General features: G+C 41.9%; 1 protein-coding gene across 1 annotated transcript in view; it reads right to left on the bottom strand.

Moving 5' to 3' along the window:
* LGR4 (leucine rich repeat containing G protein-coupled receptor 4) overlaps positions 1-18,262 on the bottom strand; it is a gene marked incomplete at its 5' end in the record, with an annotated part of 94,006 nt that overhangs the window by 36,986 nt on the left and 38,758 nt on the right. The window contains one exon of the mRNA XM_046685454.1: positions 8,705-8,776. Within this exon, the coding sequence (XP_046541410.1) occupies positions 8,705-8,776 (72 nt within the window). The remainder of the gene's footprint in view (positions 1-8,704; positions 8,777-18,262) is intronic.

Genomic DNA, 18,262 nt, shown 5'->3' with positions numbered 1-18,262 from the left:
TGGGTGTAAGGATGACCTTGGGGCTCCCAAAGGTTGTATTTCCCATCACATGGAGACACGATATTTGCAGCAGGAAAGAATGAAGTCAAAATACAAAAGTAGAGACAATCGAAGCTAAGAAGCGGAGAGCATGAGAAAACTCTCAGAACTTTTAAACCCTAATATCCAGGACCACATGAAGCCACCTCCACCTCTGGACTTTCTAGTTCTATGTGAGACAATAAATCCTCTATTATGCCTCAGCTGGGTTTCTGTCTCTTAAATCCTATGGACTCCTGTCAAATATAATACACATTCCAAGCTTTATCTACTCTCCAAAAACCAGTGACCTCTTACTGGCAGTTGCCAAAGGCCTGCCTCCTGATGAACCTCTTTACCCCAAAGTCACTCTCACAACCCCACTGAAATGATTCTTCAAAAACCTTGAATCCCAGGTCTTTGCTCAGCATCTGGCCATGGGCCCTTTCCCCAGCATGCCAACGTGAATCCTTCCCTTCTTGTGAGAAACCTCTCCTCCCACAGCTCCTGGGGCAGCGTTCTGCCCTAGTTCTGCTGCTCTGGCCCCTGGGCTTCTTCCCACACTCTGATTCTAAGGTTTCCCAAGGAGTTGTCTTTGGCCTCCTTCCCTTTCCTTCTACTCTCTCTGCCTTGGCAAGCTCTTTTCAATCCAACGTTCCCAGGCATCACCTCAAAATGCAAGACTCCGAAATCAACACCTGTGAATCTCTATTCTTGACTCCACACCTCGCTACAGGTATGGAGTGAAGTGGTACAGGGAGGGAGCGCCTACATGGTAGGGACGCCCCCACCCATATCTCACGTAAATCCAGTATTTATATTCAAAATTGCATGTAATATCTTCTCTTTTGAAACAATTACTCTTTCTGTCTCGCCTTTAATTTTGTCCAAGCACCACCAGGCTCCTGGTAATCTTAAAATTACGTGTTATGGATGACACGTCCTAGGTTTCCAGCAGAGACATCCTCTTGATTTGATTTCCATGACACCTTTTGCATAGGTGCCCTCCTCCTCCTCGCTGCCCCTCATCGGCTATAGTTCAGATGCTCGTAATTCTCACCTGCACTGTTGCCATTAGTGTCGTCTTTGTCTCCCTGCACTCTCTCAATTCCAGAATCCTGCCCTCTGCTATGAGATTACAGATTGAAGGCCATATCGGATCAAGTCCTCTCCTAGCTCAGAAAACTTCAATAGCCAACCAAAAGTTGAAACTCCTCATCAGTCTGCCAAGAAAGGCCCTGAGTCTGGCCCCAAACTCCTTTCTAGGTCTCTTTCCCATAGTTCCTCTCGGGAATTCAGGACTACAACCAAACCAAACCCCACATCACTCCGGTCTGTCTCCATATCTTTGCTCATGCTCCTTTCTCCACATTTCCTCATGAATAACGCCTATTATCTCTAAAGACTCCCCAGAAGTGCCAACTCTTTGATGAGTTCATCCTTAATCTTTCTTGCTAGAAGTTATTTCTCTTCTTCTTTGAACTCCCATAACTCTACTACCATTCATCTCTCTTGAAGGCAAGAATCCCATTTAACACTGAATACAGTGCTTTACCTAAAATAAAAAAGGCTGTTGAATTAATGAATTGTCTGATAAGTCTTTCCTCATCCTCTCCACATCTACAGGGGCAGAGTCAGACCTGGGATTAATCCCAGGTCCAGAACTAAAAGGACTACCACTAGAATACACAACTATGTGCTGGGGGGCTTTGGGGAGAAGAAGAAGAAAAAAAGATTGGCAGCAGATGTTAGCTCAGGGCCAATCTTTAAAAAAACCCAGGTCCATTACCAACAAGCTGTACAACACTGGGAAAGTTACGGAACTTCCCTGAAGAAAGTGCAGCCTCCTCATCAGCAAAATGGGAATAAAGAGAGCTCACAGAGCTTTATGAGTTAAAACAAAACAGTGCTTGTTCTCGGAGGGCCTATCCAGTATATGGCAGGTCCAATCAGTACAAGGTCCCTTCTCATTTCCCTCTTTTCAGCCTTACTCTCTAATCTGAGTTTCCCAAACAACATCTAGGGAACAGTATACATCAGACGAGCAATCCTCCTCCATGAGCGCACCCTGTCCTTCCCAACAGTAAGGGTGGGATCTCTGCTATCAAGTCACCTACCAGATGGCTACAAAGTGGAACAAGAGAAGGCTTCCAAGAACATAATATTTTTAACTGTCAAATATCACCAGAGCAACTGAGGAGCTCTCCTGCTTTTTCCAGGAAATTACTGCAGTTGATCAAGGGAGTAAACGCTAAGCAAGTCAAACTCTAGTTTGGAAGCAAAGGAAATTCCTTGTAAGTCTTAGAAGAGAACAAGAGTCAGCTACTTTCTATAGCTCTAAACACCCCAGTAAGACTACTGGAGACTACTTACACATCCCAGAGATGTACAGGCTGACAGGATACAGTGGAAATGGCACCTCACTCTGCAGGTCTACTTCTGGCTCAGTTACTCACTCACTGTGGTACTTTGAACAAACCACTCATCTGCTACTGAGCCTTGAAAACATAAAATATATCGTGCAAAATGGTATGGCTGGGCAAGAAAATCTCCTTCTAGGAAGAACTCGTAAATAAATTTTTTTTTTAAGATTTTATTTTTTTCCCTTTATCTCCCCAAAGCCCCCCAGTACATAGTTGTATATTCTCGTTGTGGGTCCTTCTAGTTGTGGCATGTGGGATGCCGCCTCAGCGTGGTTTGATGAGCAGTGCCATGTCCACGCCCAGAATTCAAACCAAGGAAACACTGGGCCGCCTGCAGCGGAGCACGCGAACTTAATCACTCGGCCACGAGGCCAGCCCCTTGTAAATAAACTTTTTGTTGAATGAACTTACTAAGGGAAAGGATGGGCAGCCAACCACCCCGGATGGTCAGCTACGGACACACTCAGGGTTGGAGATGATAGCAAGGGGATGGCCTCTAGCTCCCTTCCAATCCTGTGCCTCTCGAAGCAATATTATAGCTGAGAAATGTACAGGAAAAACTTGAATCAGATCAACACGGATTCAAATCCTGGTTCTGCCATTTACTACACAACCACAGTGAGTTTTCCACCTCTCTACAGCCTCCAGGTCCTCATCTGCAGGCTGGCTGATGATAAGTGCTGTCTCCCTCACAGGGTAAGGGCCCATGAGCAGTAAGTCAGGTGGTGGGTATGATGTTTCCAGCCCCTAATACACTCTTGATAAATGTGGGCTGCTGTTATTACTTCCTTTGCACCCTAAAATAATTTCCCTTTGCCAGGCTTGACCAATTTTAATTATATGCATTAAATCAGATAGAGACCACAAAATAACAGTTTTAGAAATTTAAAACACATTGTCAGCACACAGCAACCAGATGCAGCTTGTGGTTCTAGACTGTTTCCTGAACCAGAAATTTGATTCTCTTATTATAAAGAATGTTAGTAGAACAGCTGTTAAGTTTTAATAAGATTTACAGATCAGATAATAACATTGATCAATGCTAGTTTTCTGAATTTGAAAACTGTACTGCAGTTATTTAAGCCAATATGTTTGTATTTTTGGAATAAAACAATGCAATATTTAGAGGTAATGAGGCATTATGACTCCAACTTACTCTCAAATGGTTCAGAAAAAAATGGACATATACTTTACATTTTATATTAGGTGCGTGTGTGGAGACAGAGAGAGAGAATGTTAACCTTTGGGGAATCTGAGTGAATGGTATGTGCAACAATTCTTTATGCTTGCAACATTTTCTAAATCTGAAATTTTATACATGTGTGTGTATATATATACACACACACATATATATACACATATATATGTATATACATATACACACACATATAAATGTATATAAAATGTTTTATATATAAGTATTAGACACATTAAACTATTTAAAACAATTTAGGGGCTGGCCCTGTGGCTGAGTGGTTAAGTTCGCACGCTCCACTTCAGTGGCCTGGGTTTCGTTTCGCTGGTTCAGATCCTGGGCATGGACATGGCACCACTTGTCAGGCCACGCTGAGGCGGCATCCCACACAGCACAACCAGAGGGACCCACAACTAAAATAGACAACTATGTATTGAGAGGATTCAGGGAGAAGAAGTAAGGAAAAAAAACAAGATTAGCATCAGGTGTTAGCTCAGGTGCCAATCTTTAAAAAAAAATGTAGTTTTGACTCACTTTGTTTGTATTTGATTTGAAATCTCCCTGTTCAAAATATTTACTAGCGCTCTTTCGTAAAGTAATGTCTCCACTTAGAATGAGTTGTCCTACAAATGAAAAACAAGGACGAGTGACCTTGAACTAGTGCTCAGAGACCTATGCTTCACTTCGGCCTTGTGCACAGCTCCAAAGTCGAAGCAGATTTTGAAACAAATGGAAGGATCCTAGTCTCGCAGTGTGTATGAAACAATGACTCCCCGAGTGCCAAAGCTGGCGACGGTTCCACCGCTGTTGCGACATCTAATCTCAAAGTAACACCCAGGGGAGTTTTCAGGGGTCGCCTGTGGAAAAGGGGTTGGCTATTCCCTCTGCTGTTTCTAATTAAATCAATTTCACAACTCCGCATTGCAGCCGTTCCCCAGCCCTGACATGTCTCCAGGAGGGCCGAAAACAGTCATGGCAGCGCCACATCAGACAACAGGTCCTGTCGATGCTAAATGAGCGTTGTTCTCCAAGAACCCCGGCTTTCCTTTTACATCGCTAACAGAAACCTGTATTGTCCCACTCCCACGCCTATCCCCAAGCAAAGCAATCTTTCCTCTAAATACTCAAGAAAAAGAAAGACTGCAATGTTTAAGAGGATTAGTGAAATTCACCTTGCTCACGTGGACACAGCACTTTGTGGTCACAAAGCACTTTCATAAAAATTATCCTATTTTCCCTTCACAATCCTACAGGGAGGAGCCACATTTTAAAGGGTAGGAAACTGAGGTGCAAACATCAAGAGACTGTCCCAAGATTTCAGAGCCTGTATGTATTGAATTTAGGGATAGAATCTATGTTTTTGTATTCCGGGGGGAGAATCACTGGGTTATATGATTGCGAACTATAAAACTTTTGAAAGAAGGTTAAAGGTGAAAATAATCAACTAGCAACAATAGCAGGTAAAGTACATTTCACTGAAAAGTTGGCTGAACTGTTTCCCTGAGAACACATACACATCACTCATGGCAGTTCAGAAGGAACAGAGCTCTGGAGAGCTGACTTCAAGTCCCACCAAACTGCAAACCAGGCCCAGGAACCTGGAAGAGGCACCCACTTACCCTCTGGCTTGGCTTCTGCATCCGCAAAACTGCTTCGCCTCACAGAGTTAACAAGAATGGACTGTTACACATTGTAAAGCTCTATATGTACCCTATTTACCACCATTATCTTTATCAAATTGAATTCTTCCTGCCCCAAACAGATCTGCTCTCTGGGTTCCCAGTCTCAGTGAACAGCATCCAGTCACTCAGGGCAGAAATCTTCGTCTCGTCCCTATTACTCACCCTTCTATCCAGTTCAACTCCTTCAGGATAAAGTCTAAACTCCTCAGCTTAATAAGTCCCTCCATGATCTGGCCTCATCCCCTGACTCTTCTCTTTCTTTTGCTCTATATTTCAATAGGAACAACTAACCACTTCATGGGTACTAATGCCTCTGGAATGTCTGTGCCTTTGCACACGCCATAGGCTCTTCCTGGAGCATCCTTACTACCCATCCTCCTCTGTCTAATTCCTATGCGTCCTTCAAGACTCAGAAGAACCTATTCTAGGAAGCTCTTCCCAAATCTGACAGTCTCGAGTAAACGTGCTGCTTCAGGCTTCCACTGCCCTGCAAAGACTTCCACAACAGTTTTCACCACACCGCACTCAGTGTTAGCTCCATCTCTTCCTCTAGACCAACGCCGTCCAACTGAACTTTCTGCAGTGTTGGAAATGTTCGAAACCTGTGCTGTCCAACACAAGAGCCACTAGCCACAGGGGGCTGCTGGGTACTTGAAAAATGGCTAATTCAATTAAGGAACCAGATTTTAAATTTTATTTAATTTTAATTATTTTAAATCTGAAATTAAATAGCCACAAATTAAATAGTGTGGCTAACGGCTATGGTACTGGACAGCACAGCTCTAGACAGACTGTCAGCTCTAAGGACGAAGCCCACACTCACCTGTCTCTGTCTCCCTGGTACCCACCACAGGACCTGGCCTAGAGCAGGATTCGGTATTGGTTGAAAGAGTAAGTGAATGTGTAAATATCTTTAAACACTTCTTATTTATTGTCAGGAAGCAGTTCCACGCAATACTCCAAGAATTCTGGGTTATCACATAAAATTTGGCCAAACTGGTCACATCCTGTAAAGTGTACCTCATTAAGCATCATGGAAAAAACCCTCCATAAATCATTCATTTCTACTCAGGGCACTTCAACTTCGCAATCCCTCTTAAATGAATTCCAGATGACTTCTGGACCAATGGTTAAGCTGTTTATGAAATATTATAATAGTCATGGCAGCATCACTTTAAAATGTCAAAATCAACTACAATGTTTTATAAAGAAAAAACACGGGCTTTTTACCATGCTTATATTAACATGGAAAAAAAATTCCTTTGAATGCCTGAAGTATTGCCAGGGCATTAAAGACCACTCTGAAGTATTCTTTAAAATTAAACATCAGCTCTCCTAACTGAATTCATTTTTGAAATCCCACACAATATTTGGAGAGGTGTACTGATTTGATATGACGGGCTCCCAACTCTGCGACAACAGAATACAGCAAGAACGTGGCCACAAAGAACCAGCAGTCACACTGAATTTGGTTCCAATTAAAAGTCTTGGTGGACAGAACTCATGAGCTTGACATATGCTTGGTCATTCGAGACCTTAAGAACTCCAAGATGTGAACTTCAGGAGATTAAGCAGGTTCGACTCCACATAAGGTCCTCACTACAAAGCTCCTCAGAGCGGAGCTGGCAATCAAGGGCAACAGCAAAGGTGGTCCACACACAGTCGCCCCATCCAGAGCAGGAGAGCATCTGCATTTCCCACCTGGTGTGTCACCCACCCCACAGTGGTTACACAATGGCTCAACAACCACTTGCTAATGTCCTTTCATTGCATCATTACTTCTGTAAAGGGAGATTAATCCTAGTTTAAAACTATATGTGAAATTAAAAAAAAATAGGAAAAGCATCTTAAAGTTTGATTGGGGCAGTGGGGAGTGGGGACTTCAAATACACAGTTCACTTCTTTTTAATTGTATTTAAAATTTTAATTAAAAATGAATACCCATTTATTAGAAAATTTATGTTCATTAAAGAAAAAAAAATGGGCAAAAATAAAATAAAATACACATTTAATCCTTTTACCCAAACATAATATTTGGTACATATTCTACTGCCTTTTTTCTTATGCACTTTTAAAACAGTAAAAGAAATACTAGCTAGCGTTTACATAACACTCATCTGTTTCATGCGCTCTCCTACACATTTAACATCCATGAATTCATTCCTTCTTCACGAGAACACTACGAGGGAGGGGCTATTGTTCTCCGTACCTTACAGACAAAGACCCGGAGCAGAGGAGGATAAGTAACTTGGCCCAGTTCTCAAGCTGGGAAGCGGCAAATAATCTCCGTTCAGTTTTTGCTGTGGGAATGCGGTGCTCAACTAAGTAGTGTGGGAAGAAAAATTTCCCCTAAACTTTACTAAGTCCTTAACTGCTATTTCAAGGCTCTTGTCAGCAGCAGGGTGCACAACCTGCATGGTTTATCTCTGATTCCTGGTCCCCGTGTTGGGGGAGGGGCTGAGCTAGGACAGAGACACTCTGGGTCTGTGCTCGGCAGTGGGGCTGCAGGACACACCGGGGAAAGAGAACTTAGACTCCTTCAGGGCTATATTCTTTGATGTTCTTAGTATCTAACTGTCACCTTCTTACCTCCACATGTTACATAATCCATTAGCTTGGCCATTAAAAGCCTATATTTAACTTGATTCGAGTCAGATTTTACTTTTTCACCTGGATTCTTAAAATATATAGCTCCCAATCCCTTCAAATCTAAACATGCCTATTTTGATTACGAACTTCAAAAAAGGATAGAGAGCAAAACAAAATGGAGGCTACAACAGGTGGAAAGAAATTTCTCACAACGCAAACTGTTAAACTGGAAATGTGAGATGCAACTGACAAGTTCAGAAACATTCTTAGAGTGGAAGGTGCTCTGAGAGACACGATTCTCCATGCCTTCACCCTGTCCCCAAAGGCCAGTCGCAAATGTCCAAGGGGACCTACGCTTGGTTTTCCACTCCCTTGGGATGAACTGTCTCCTGTGTCATAACCCTGAAATGCCTTGTATTATTTTTATGGTTGGGTTACCCACCCAGCAGCTCCTCTGTCAACAGTGGTAATTACACAGCAGCCTTGTCATCTCCGGATAACGCTGCAATCAACTTGTGTCACTGCCGCTTTCACGGGTATAATAACTGTAGTGAAAAAGTCCTATAGAAGTAGCATTTTTAGTTTTGGCTCTCAAAACAACTTCAGTAACTATATTGCTTAAAACATCAAGTTCGTTTCCCACAAAAACATGATTTCCTCTGCACAAAGCCCCCTGAAACTAGGCTATCCGAAGGTCCCCTAACAGAAAACATCAGACTCTCTCTGTTATAAAGAGCTTCCAAAGAGGACTGGAAAAAACAAACAAACGAAAAAACATCTCTCAAAGTAATACTTACAGCTCCTCCAGAAAAGGGAAGTTCTTAAATGCATCTTCTGGTAACTGAGTAATGTTGTTCATACTGATATCTCTGGAAAACAGAAGTTAAGAAGAGCATTAACTAAGTGATACTACACTTAAACACTGAATTTAACAGAAAAATAATTCGGTGCTGACATTTTGTAAAGAAGCAAGAAAAAGGAGCTTAGAAGACAGACAGGTCAGAATTTGGCTTTAGAATGCGATGCTCTGAAAACGGAGAAAAGTTAAATCTTTTATTATAAATTATGTCCCATAATTTAGAAATGTGCCCAGATCCTGGGTTTTCCCCCCTTTAAATATCCTTGGAAAAGGATGCCTCAAACTACCCACAGCAAGTGGGCCAGTTGGACTGCCCAGTGCTCTGCTATTCCGAGTCCTGTCCTTGCTCAAAATAAACAAATGAAGACCCCAGGACTTGATACAAGAGCTGTGCGGCCAAGCGTGGCTTCTGAAACCACTGTCAGGGACAATAACAGGTCCTGGCTGTATTCCATCATATTGTCTGCTAAACCTATGAAAGTCCTCCAGGTAACAGTTGTAAGTGGCGTTCACTTTTAGCCCATGAACAGACGCAGCCTGGAGGCAAGTGTGTACTTGAAAGGTATGCGGGCTGTTCCAGCTCTTCCTTAGAGGGGCAGCAGAAAGCAGGGAACTCACTTGACGATACAACTCAACAATTAACTTGTTCCAACAGTTAAAACATACTTTATCAACCATTTCCTTCTTCCCTGGCAGCTGCCATTTGAATTGGCTTTCTCCTTCCACACTCCACTCAGCGTCGACGCAGTGAAAGGGAACTTAAAGCAGCCTTACTAGGGATGGTCCCAGCACGCACTGGGTCGGTGGCCCCTCTCGGGTTCCTCTGCCCTTTATCTCCTGTTCAAGTCTGTGGCTGAGCCCTCAGGTCTCTCCTTTCTAGACATCATCATGAAAATTCACACGTGCAACTTTCTTATCACTGGTTTAGACATGTTAGTATAAGGAGGTACAAGAGAAATCAGCTAACAACAAAACGCCAAAATCAGCTAACAATAAAAACACCGTGTCATTTTGCTTCTTTAGTCAGGCGGAATTTTCTGTTAAAGGAGGTGATACCTTCAGTACCAAGGTGGGTGAGTCCCTTCTCCCCATCTTGTCCTCTTACTCAAACTGAGAAACGGAATTCGCCTGCCTCCTTATTAGCCCTTGCCAAGACAGGTTTGGAAAACTTTTGCGGCTTGAGAGTAACGGTGACAGCAGAAGCAAAAACAGCAATAGCAGTGGCAGCTCCCACACAGAGAATACTGGTAATGTGATAACACCTCCGATAAAATCTCACTTTACAAACGGGTAAACTGAGGCATACTGAGGTACACAAGCTCCCCAAGGCCACCCAACAGGGGGTGTAATGGGAAATGTGAACTTCAGAGTCCAGGATCTTGACTGCAAACTCAGAGTCTCCCCAAGTATCAGTTAATCCTGTTACCTCTCTCCAGTGGCTGTGAAGACAGAAAGCAAGCCCTTGGTCCCACCAAGGGTAACGGGCGGGGGACCCTGGCACAGATGCCAGCGAATCTCAGGGTGAGCACTTCTGCTTGACAATTTCAAAAAAAAAAAACAACTATAAATAGCTTTAGACATTGGGGAACCAAAGTTCATATATATTTCTTAGAGCATGAAACTTCCCTTGGGATGAATCCTACGACCATAGAGACTCACATGCATTCTGAACTTTTATCTCATTGAAAACAACTCAAATTCTAATAAAGATAACGTATGAAAAAAATTAACATACTTCTCAAGGAATTACTATTTTTAAACACAGGCTCCCATCCTCCTGTAGGCAGCTATCATTATCCCTGGGGAGGGGGAGTGGAGCCCTTGTTTCTCATAAACACTCAAGCAAGACGCTGGAGAAGTAGCATGGACAGAGGGCTCAGAGGCTGCGGGCTCAGCTCCGCGCACCGCCGAACAGCTGCTGGGTAAACCTGGGTCTCAGTGTGCCCACCTGTAAAACGAGGGAGTTGAACGGACCGGCTGGGGGGCTTCCTGGCCTGACATGATAGACCCCTAGGCTTCACCTTTTTCTGTAGTTTTCATGGAGAGGTCCATCCTCTCTGATGAAAATACATGAGGTTCATTTTATGGAAAAGGTATGTTTTTGAAAAATTTACCATAACACAAAATTTAAAGACTATTAGCTTGCCATTATAAAACTATGAGTCACCCCCACTGGAAACACATCTGCCCTTAACCAATAAAATCCTTAAGAATATGACAAAACCTTTAATCACGTTGAAAGGCAAAATAATAATCTGAGTAAGCAGTGATTCTATAAAATATCACACAATTTTGGAGCTCTCGAGTCATTCCAATAAAAGGAGAAAGAGGGACAACCATGATTTATTACTTTACAAAAGGAGGCCCTTCGTACGTTCAGTTTCCTCCGAGTTTGGCACACCTGAATTCAGGTGAGGAGCATAGTAACAGAAAAACTGATTAATGCCTCACCAGAAAAAGACACATAATTAAGAGAGAATTTACACCATACTAGTCTCTGCATTCCAATTTTCTAAAACGCATACACCTATATAATTCTCTCATTTTTTTTTCCCTTCAGACTAACAAGACATAACAGGTAGTTTTGCTGTGAGCTATAAATGCAATTAGTGGGACTCCATATTTACAAACTAATGGATGTTAAACACATGGTGAGGTTTTGTTTCAAACCTTCAGATTCAGGAGCAACACTTGTTTCCAAATTGTTCAGAATTTCACACACCTAGAGAGGGTCTCTCTTTATAAGTATTTTCTCTCATACTTTCTGGGCTTCAGTTACAAAACATTGTAACTAAGGTTAAAAAAAAAAGGGGGGGGGAGGTTGCTACAAGATGTTATCTCCAGAGCAGCTCTGGAAACATGTGGTTACAAAGTATAAGGTGGGTGGGCACTCATTTAAAATAATGAGGGCTAACAGTGATAAACAACCAACAGACAGCCTTCAGAGCAGACTCCAGACCTGACATCATCGACACCAGCAAGAGAGCTTGAGGTTGGAAAGGATGCTGGGCTGATGAGTAACTGTCCCAACTTACTAATGGAAGCCCTGTGCCAATAATTACAAATATATTAGGCTCAAAAGCCATAAAAATTATTAAAATCCATAAGTGAAAGGAAGCTGCATAGAAAATTTCCAGCCAGAAGATACAGCCCCAGAGCAGTGCCTTGACATTCATATGAGCAACACAATCTTGCCAGTAACAGCTGTAATTAAACCCAGAGATTTGCCATCCCAGGTTCCTATGAAGACAATAAATATATAAAAAAAAGCTCACACAAGGTCTGAGCGCCACCAATCCATGAAGGCCTCTGAAGGGTAATTTCAAGAGAAATGATGGCCTTACTGGGAGGCGGCTGGTGTAGTTGGAAGTGTACGGCTTGGGAGCCAGACCAAGGTTTACCTGTGGATTCACTACCACGAGCTGTGCGATCTCGGGCAGGCTGTTCATCTTTCCTGAGCCCTACCACCTTCATCTGGAAAAATGAAGGCAGTAATAACCAAACCTTGTAGATTGCTGTGAGGATCAGAAAATGTCAAGTCACACAGAAGAAGCTTAATAAGTAACAGGTATCTCCTATCATGGTCCATGTTTTTGCTGTTCCTGGAAGCTGTCTGCATCTGGCGGACTGACAGCCTGCAGGCCAAGAATCACAGGGACTTTCGGTGGCCTTCTTTCCCAGAAAGAACCCACTTTTACATGAGAGCAACAGTAAATGATGCAGAAGACCTACAACCTGGAGTTGTTCCTAACTACGAAACTAGACTCTGAACTCCAGAACCCCAAGAGCTGAAGATTTTAAGGTGGAAGAGCCCCTCAAGATCAAATACTTCATTTTAAAAGAAAAAAGTTTAGGCCCAGTTGCTGACAGTCAAGCACTCTTAAAAAAAAAAAAAAAAAAGAACAAGGGAAGACCAGAGCCATTTTCAAAAAGATCAGGATGACCTAAAGGAGTTTAGTGATAAAGCAGGGGATAGGATCTAGAACTCTGAGCAGGGAGACGATGCCTGAAGGGGTCTTTTCTGTATTGATTTCTTCCGTAACAGATTTCTTTATGGGTAGGTCTCTCAAGGTACACCAACTGGAACAGCGCAAAGGTCTACATAAGAGACCCACACAGTGCAACACCCCATGTGCTTACAACAGAGATCAGAAACACAAAAGCACATTACTCCTCTGAAAAAATAAAGGTGAACACTCAAACACAGCAGTCACTGGTTTCAAAATTAAAATTTAAAGGTGCAATTGTTTAATGGAAACTGCTAAAACTCCCCAGTGGTTAAACATTCATCTCTTTTCCCTCATAAAATTCACCAATGCTGAAATATCTACAGAGTAAAGAGGAACATCATGTTTCAACAAGGTACCTTTTAAAATCCCTGTAAAACGCTCCCTAAGCAAGCCTAACCTGTTTGCTGATGGCCAAGCGTGTGCACTGTGGACTCCACCATTGCACGCCCGCCAGGACCGGGCCTTCTGCCATGGAATTATTTAATTTTAAATATACTGTGATTGACCCAATGTTATCTAAATTTGAATAAGTCTTCCTATTTGTATTAGATAAAACCGTACTGCTGCTGCCATATTGTTGATCACTATACCTCAAATATTACCCAGCAATTTAAAAACCGACACACAGGTTCTAGAGAACACAGCATTCTAGAGTCTGCTCTCTAGAGAATGGCGATGGTGTCTTTAAACTCAACAAACACATGCTGATAACAGTTAAGAACTAATACCACCCCAGTGACTCTTCTAGGGTCTTCTGTAATCAGCCAAAAGTTTCAGGCCAACCTCTAATGCACAGATGTCTACAGCACAAACCAAAACAGAAACTACAACTAAATTTGAAGAATGGCTCTGGTGGAACAAACCTGAAGGGAATTTCTCATCCACAAGTAGCACAGACATACAAGTGACACCAAAGTCCTACTCAAAGCTTATCAAGAGTTTAATTCCCTTTCTACACAATTCCATATCTTCGGGCAAGTAATCTCTTTTTCTCCCCACCTTTTTATGATAACAAAAGTAGCCTATGTTAATTGTTTTTAAAAAATTGAAATGCAGAAAAAACCATCCACAATATCAATACCTAGAAATAACCATTGTTATATTTCATGGGTGTCATTACAGATTCTTTTTCTATGCATGGTATATGTTTTTACAAATATGAAATCCTACAGTTCTGAACATGTTTATCTCTTGACACCTAAGATTCATTTGCAAAATGGAAAAAAAAAATCGTCTCTGAAAATATCTTTTAATGAAAGCGTAAGTATCAAAGTCTAATATCACTCAATGCTATTTTCAGAGGCCACACATCATGGGATGGGAACGTCTTTGCTACTGGAAGCCACCATGCCAAAAGGAAAAGAAATTAATTAAGGATTTTCCTTTACAAGAGAAAAGGTGGTACCCTGTCATCCATCTAACACAGCTTTACAAAGTACCCATTATCCACATATGTGCAAGGGGCTATGCCAGGACGGCCAGGCTTTTATATCAAAAGATATATTCATGGTTCTTTTTTTATTAAAATTCATCAGTCCACTCTATTTTTAACTTATTAGTTTAAGACATTGTTCCAACATTCAATTAAATCTAACCTCTTTAAAATGCATCATTGTATGAAAGCATAAGAACAGCAAGTACATCCATGTGAAGACGACTGCTCTTTACTCTGCAGAAACAGGGCCAACAGTACGCATGCCACTTCAGTCAGACGCTGCTCAGGGTGTCTTCCTGACCTTGCAGGTTTTAGCACCACTAGAATCCAACAAGATGTGACATCAGACCCCCTTCCAATGCCGTGTGCCACACCCCTACTAGTTTCAGGTAGCAGGATAAATTGGCTCCACGCTATCTGGCCTCTTCCCTGGTGTTTCAAGCGCAAAGGCTCAGGGCTTCCCAGAAGAAAGAATCCACAACGTCCTTCTTTGCAGCCTTGCAGTCCTTAGGACGGCTGCGATGACCACCATACCGACCCCCAAAAAGAAATGTTAGTCACTGCAGACAAGGTCATCACCCTGTAAGGTCACTAGCTACTTAAGGTGCTGGAGCATCCTAGTTTACAACCTCCCTAACAACACGGAAAGGCTAGAGAGAATGCCAGCTCCAAATCTTGAAAAATAATATAAATAACACCTTTGCTACAGGAGATACAGAGAACAAAGTTTCATTCCTTTTGTCATCATCTCTTTTCATGGATTAAAACCTCTTTTTGAGTGCCTTTTAGAATTTTTCCATTAAAGACTTTCAAAGCTGTGTTGCCACTGTTAAGAGAATGAAAAGACATGAAACAGACTGGAAGAAAACTACTTGCAAAACACCTATCAGATAAAGGATTTGCTTCTATAATATAGAAAGAACTCTCAAAACTCAATAGGAAAATAAACCTGATTTTAAAATGGGCAAAAAGATTTGAACAGACACTTCACCCAAGAAGATTACACAAACGGCAAAAAGCACATAAAAAGATGTTCAACATTAGTCATTAAGGAAATGAAAATTAAATCCCAGTGAGATACCACACGAGTATTAGAATGACTAAAATGTAAAAACACAATAGCTGACGCTTACCAAGTGCAGGCGAGGATGCAGAACAACTGGAACCCTCACACATTGCTGGTGGGAATGCAAAACGGTGCAGCCGCTTTGGAAAACAGCCTGGGAGTCTCTCATAAAATTAAACATACACTTATGACCATGACCCAGCAATGCTAGGTATAAACAATATAATTCCCCCAAACTGAAAACAACCCGGATATCCTTCAACTAGTGAACGGATAGAGAAACTTCGGTGTATCTATACAATGGAATAATACCCAGCAACAAAAAGGAGCAGACTACTGATACAAGCACCAGCGTGGATGAATCTCAGATACCTCATGCTCAGTCAAAGCAGCCTGACTCAAACAGCTACACCTCGTATGACTCCATTTGATTGGCATTCTGAAAAAGGCAAATTTTAGACACAGAAAACAGATCAGTGAGGTCAACGGCTGGGGGATTGGGGGGGAGAAAGGCTGGCTCCAGAGGGAAACAAGAGAACTTTTTGTAGTGATGGAACATTCTATGTCTTGCTTTTGATGTTAGTTGTACAACTATACACATTTATCAAAACTGTCAGAACTACGTATTTAAAAAGTGCAAATTTTACCATATGGAAATTAAACCTCAATATCCATGTTGCCCTTTTACAAATAAGTATATATATACCACCTTCTCACATTTCTCCCATGGGAAAAAATAATTCATCCTATGATCAGAGGTCCTCTCTCCCAGCTCTACCCCAATCCAGATCATGTGATGCGCGGCACTGACTTGAGAGAGGAAACCTGCAGTCCCCTTTTTTTTTTTTTTTTTTACCTTTTTTGTGGTTTTTTTTTTTTTCCCAACATCTGCTATCCACTTGCATTAGGACACTGAGCTGAGTCTCTTCATTCTCTCTTTACTGAGCACCTATTAGGCTTGTGTCTGTGTGCTGGGCACCGGGCACAGAAAGACAAGTCAGACAAGGCAATAATAAAACCACAAGTAAATACTGGGATTCATGCAACGCAGCAGAAAAGAGGCTTGCCCTAACCTGGAGCTGGAGAAAGGCTTCCCCAGGCCGGGCTGCCTGCTGAGGTGTGAAGGGCAGACCCTACTTCAGAGAGCTCTCTTTCCATCTAGGGTCTCACTCACTAGGTCGGCACTGTTTCTCAGCAGAGACGCCACCGGCATGTTGAGCAGAAGAATTCTTCATTATTCAAGACAATCCTGCTCACTATCGAGGGTTTGGCATCCTTGTTCCCCCGGCACCTTAATTAGTACAACTAAAAACATTCCCCAAACACTTCCAACCTTCCCGGAGGAAGCTGGCAGCACGGAGAGGGACATGAAATCTATTTAGCGATGGCAAATGGCATTCTTTAAAACAAATATAATGAATAGTTAATATCAAAGTTAAGTACATCACACAAAATAAGTTCCCTGACGATTATTTAGATTTTATAAATATATTTTGGGTTGTGATGTAAAACGTCGTCCTCATTGGGTTCATAGGGAAACAAAATTGAAAGACTCTGAACTAGATAACTTGTTTGTTTGGGTAGAGGGTGCCTTCGGGGCAGAGGGAACATCATGTGTGAAAGCATGGTCCATGAGATAAAGTCAGAGTGGTCCAAGAGATAAAACTATCCAGGAAATGAGCATTACGAGCAGGATGGTTACAAGTGGTAAGAGAAGCCACCAAGACAAGCAGAAAAGGCCTTGGATGTGACCTCTAGAAACCAGAGCTTTATTCTAAAGGCATGGAAAGCTGCCAGAGGAAGTTTAAGCATGTCAGGTTTGCGGTAGAAAGATCATTCTGGCAGCCATACATTATGACGAGAGGAAAAGGGGAGAAGTTAGGAAAAAGAAACACAGCTCCTTGGAACTGAGCTTCCTTTACTGTAAAATCTTTTGTGCTCACTAACTTCTCAGGTCCTTTCCAAATCTATCATTGTGAACCCACTTTGCCATTCCTGCTTCTGCACATTCCATGCATAATTAGTAGAAAACAAGAAACCCTTAGATTCACGTTTTTCCTATATATGTAGGCACATTTGCTTGTGTTAGCAAGTGTGTGAATGAGTACAGACTTAAACATACCTCCTCCAGAATTACAAGGGTTCGGCAATTAAGAAAGACGCATGACTTCATTTCCAAAGGTAGTATTTTATGCTGTAATTGTTAAAGCTCCCGATGAAGCAACACAGCCCAGGAGACATTTAAGGGTGTGTTCTTCCAGGAGATGCTAACCTGTCAAGTCAGAAGGCAGACAGAACAAAACGCCGGTGTGTAAACATCATATCACAGCGAAAGGCATGTGTGGTTTAAATTCCACATCCTTAAAATGGTAACTTTAAAAAATAAAACTAATTAGGCTAATTCAATATTTTCTAATATTGAACCAAGTTCTGATTGTTTTCAGGGCTTTTTGTTTTTGTTTTTTTAAACAGTCTGTTTTCAAGTGTGAGATGTGTTCTAAAGAGAAAAATATAAAATGCTCTAAATCTGGAGCAACGTTTACTAAATGGCAAAGAGACATGAATCCCAAAGACAAAAAGAACATTACTTTCCACCCCATGGTTTGGTCAAGGACCCCAGCATCTGGCATGACATGGAACAGACAAGGATTAAACTATAATATTCCTTGTTTTCTTGCTACTTAACGGGTGTTCTCAGGCATTCTTTGGGTGTCAACAGCTGTTCTGGTGACCCCAACGATGACAAAGCAGGGCTCATTACCAGCCAAGACACACAGACAAAATGCTATTTCAATAGTGCATTTAACATCAACAAGAGGCATCGTGAAGGATGGCGTCTGGGCAGACTGGAAACACTCAATTACCTCATCCTAGCAGACAAAATGCACTATTCATAAAGAAATCAACCCAACGGCATTTATTATGGTAAATATTCTAATTAACTAAACGGTTTATGTTTTATTACAGTTAGAGTTATTAACACCA

The sequence above is a fragment of the Equus quagga genome, chromosome 14 (assembly GCF_021613505.1).
Source record: "Equus quagga isolate Etosha38 chromosome 14, UCLA_HA_Equagga_1.0, whole genome shotgun sequence".
NCBI lineage: Eukaryota > Metazoa > Chordata > Mammalia > Perissodactyla > Equidae > Equus > Equus quagga.
Note: the sequence above shows the minus strand (reverse complement) of the source record. Positions and strands in the feature narration are given on the sequence as shown.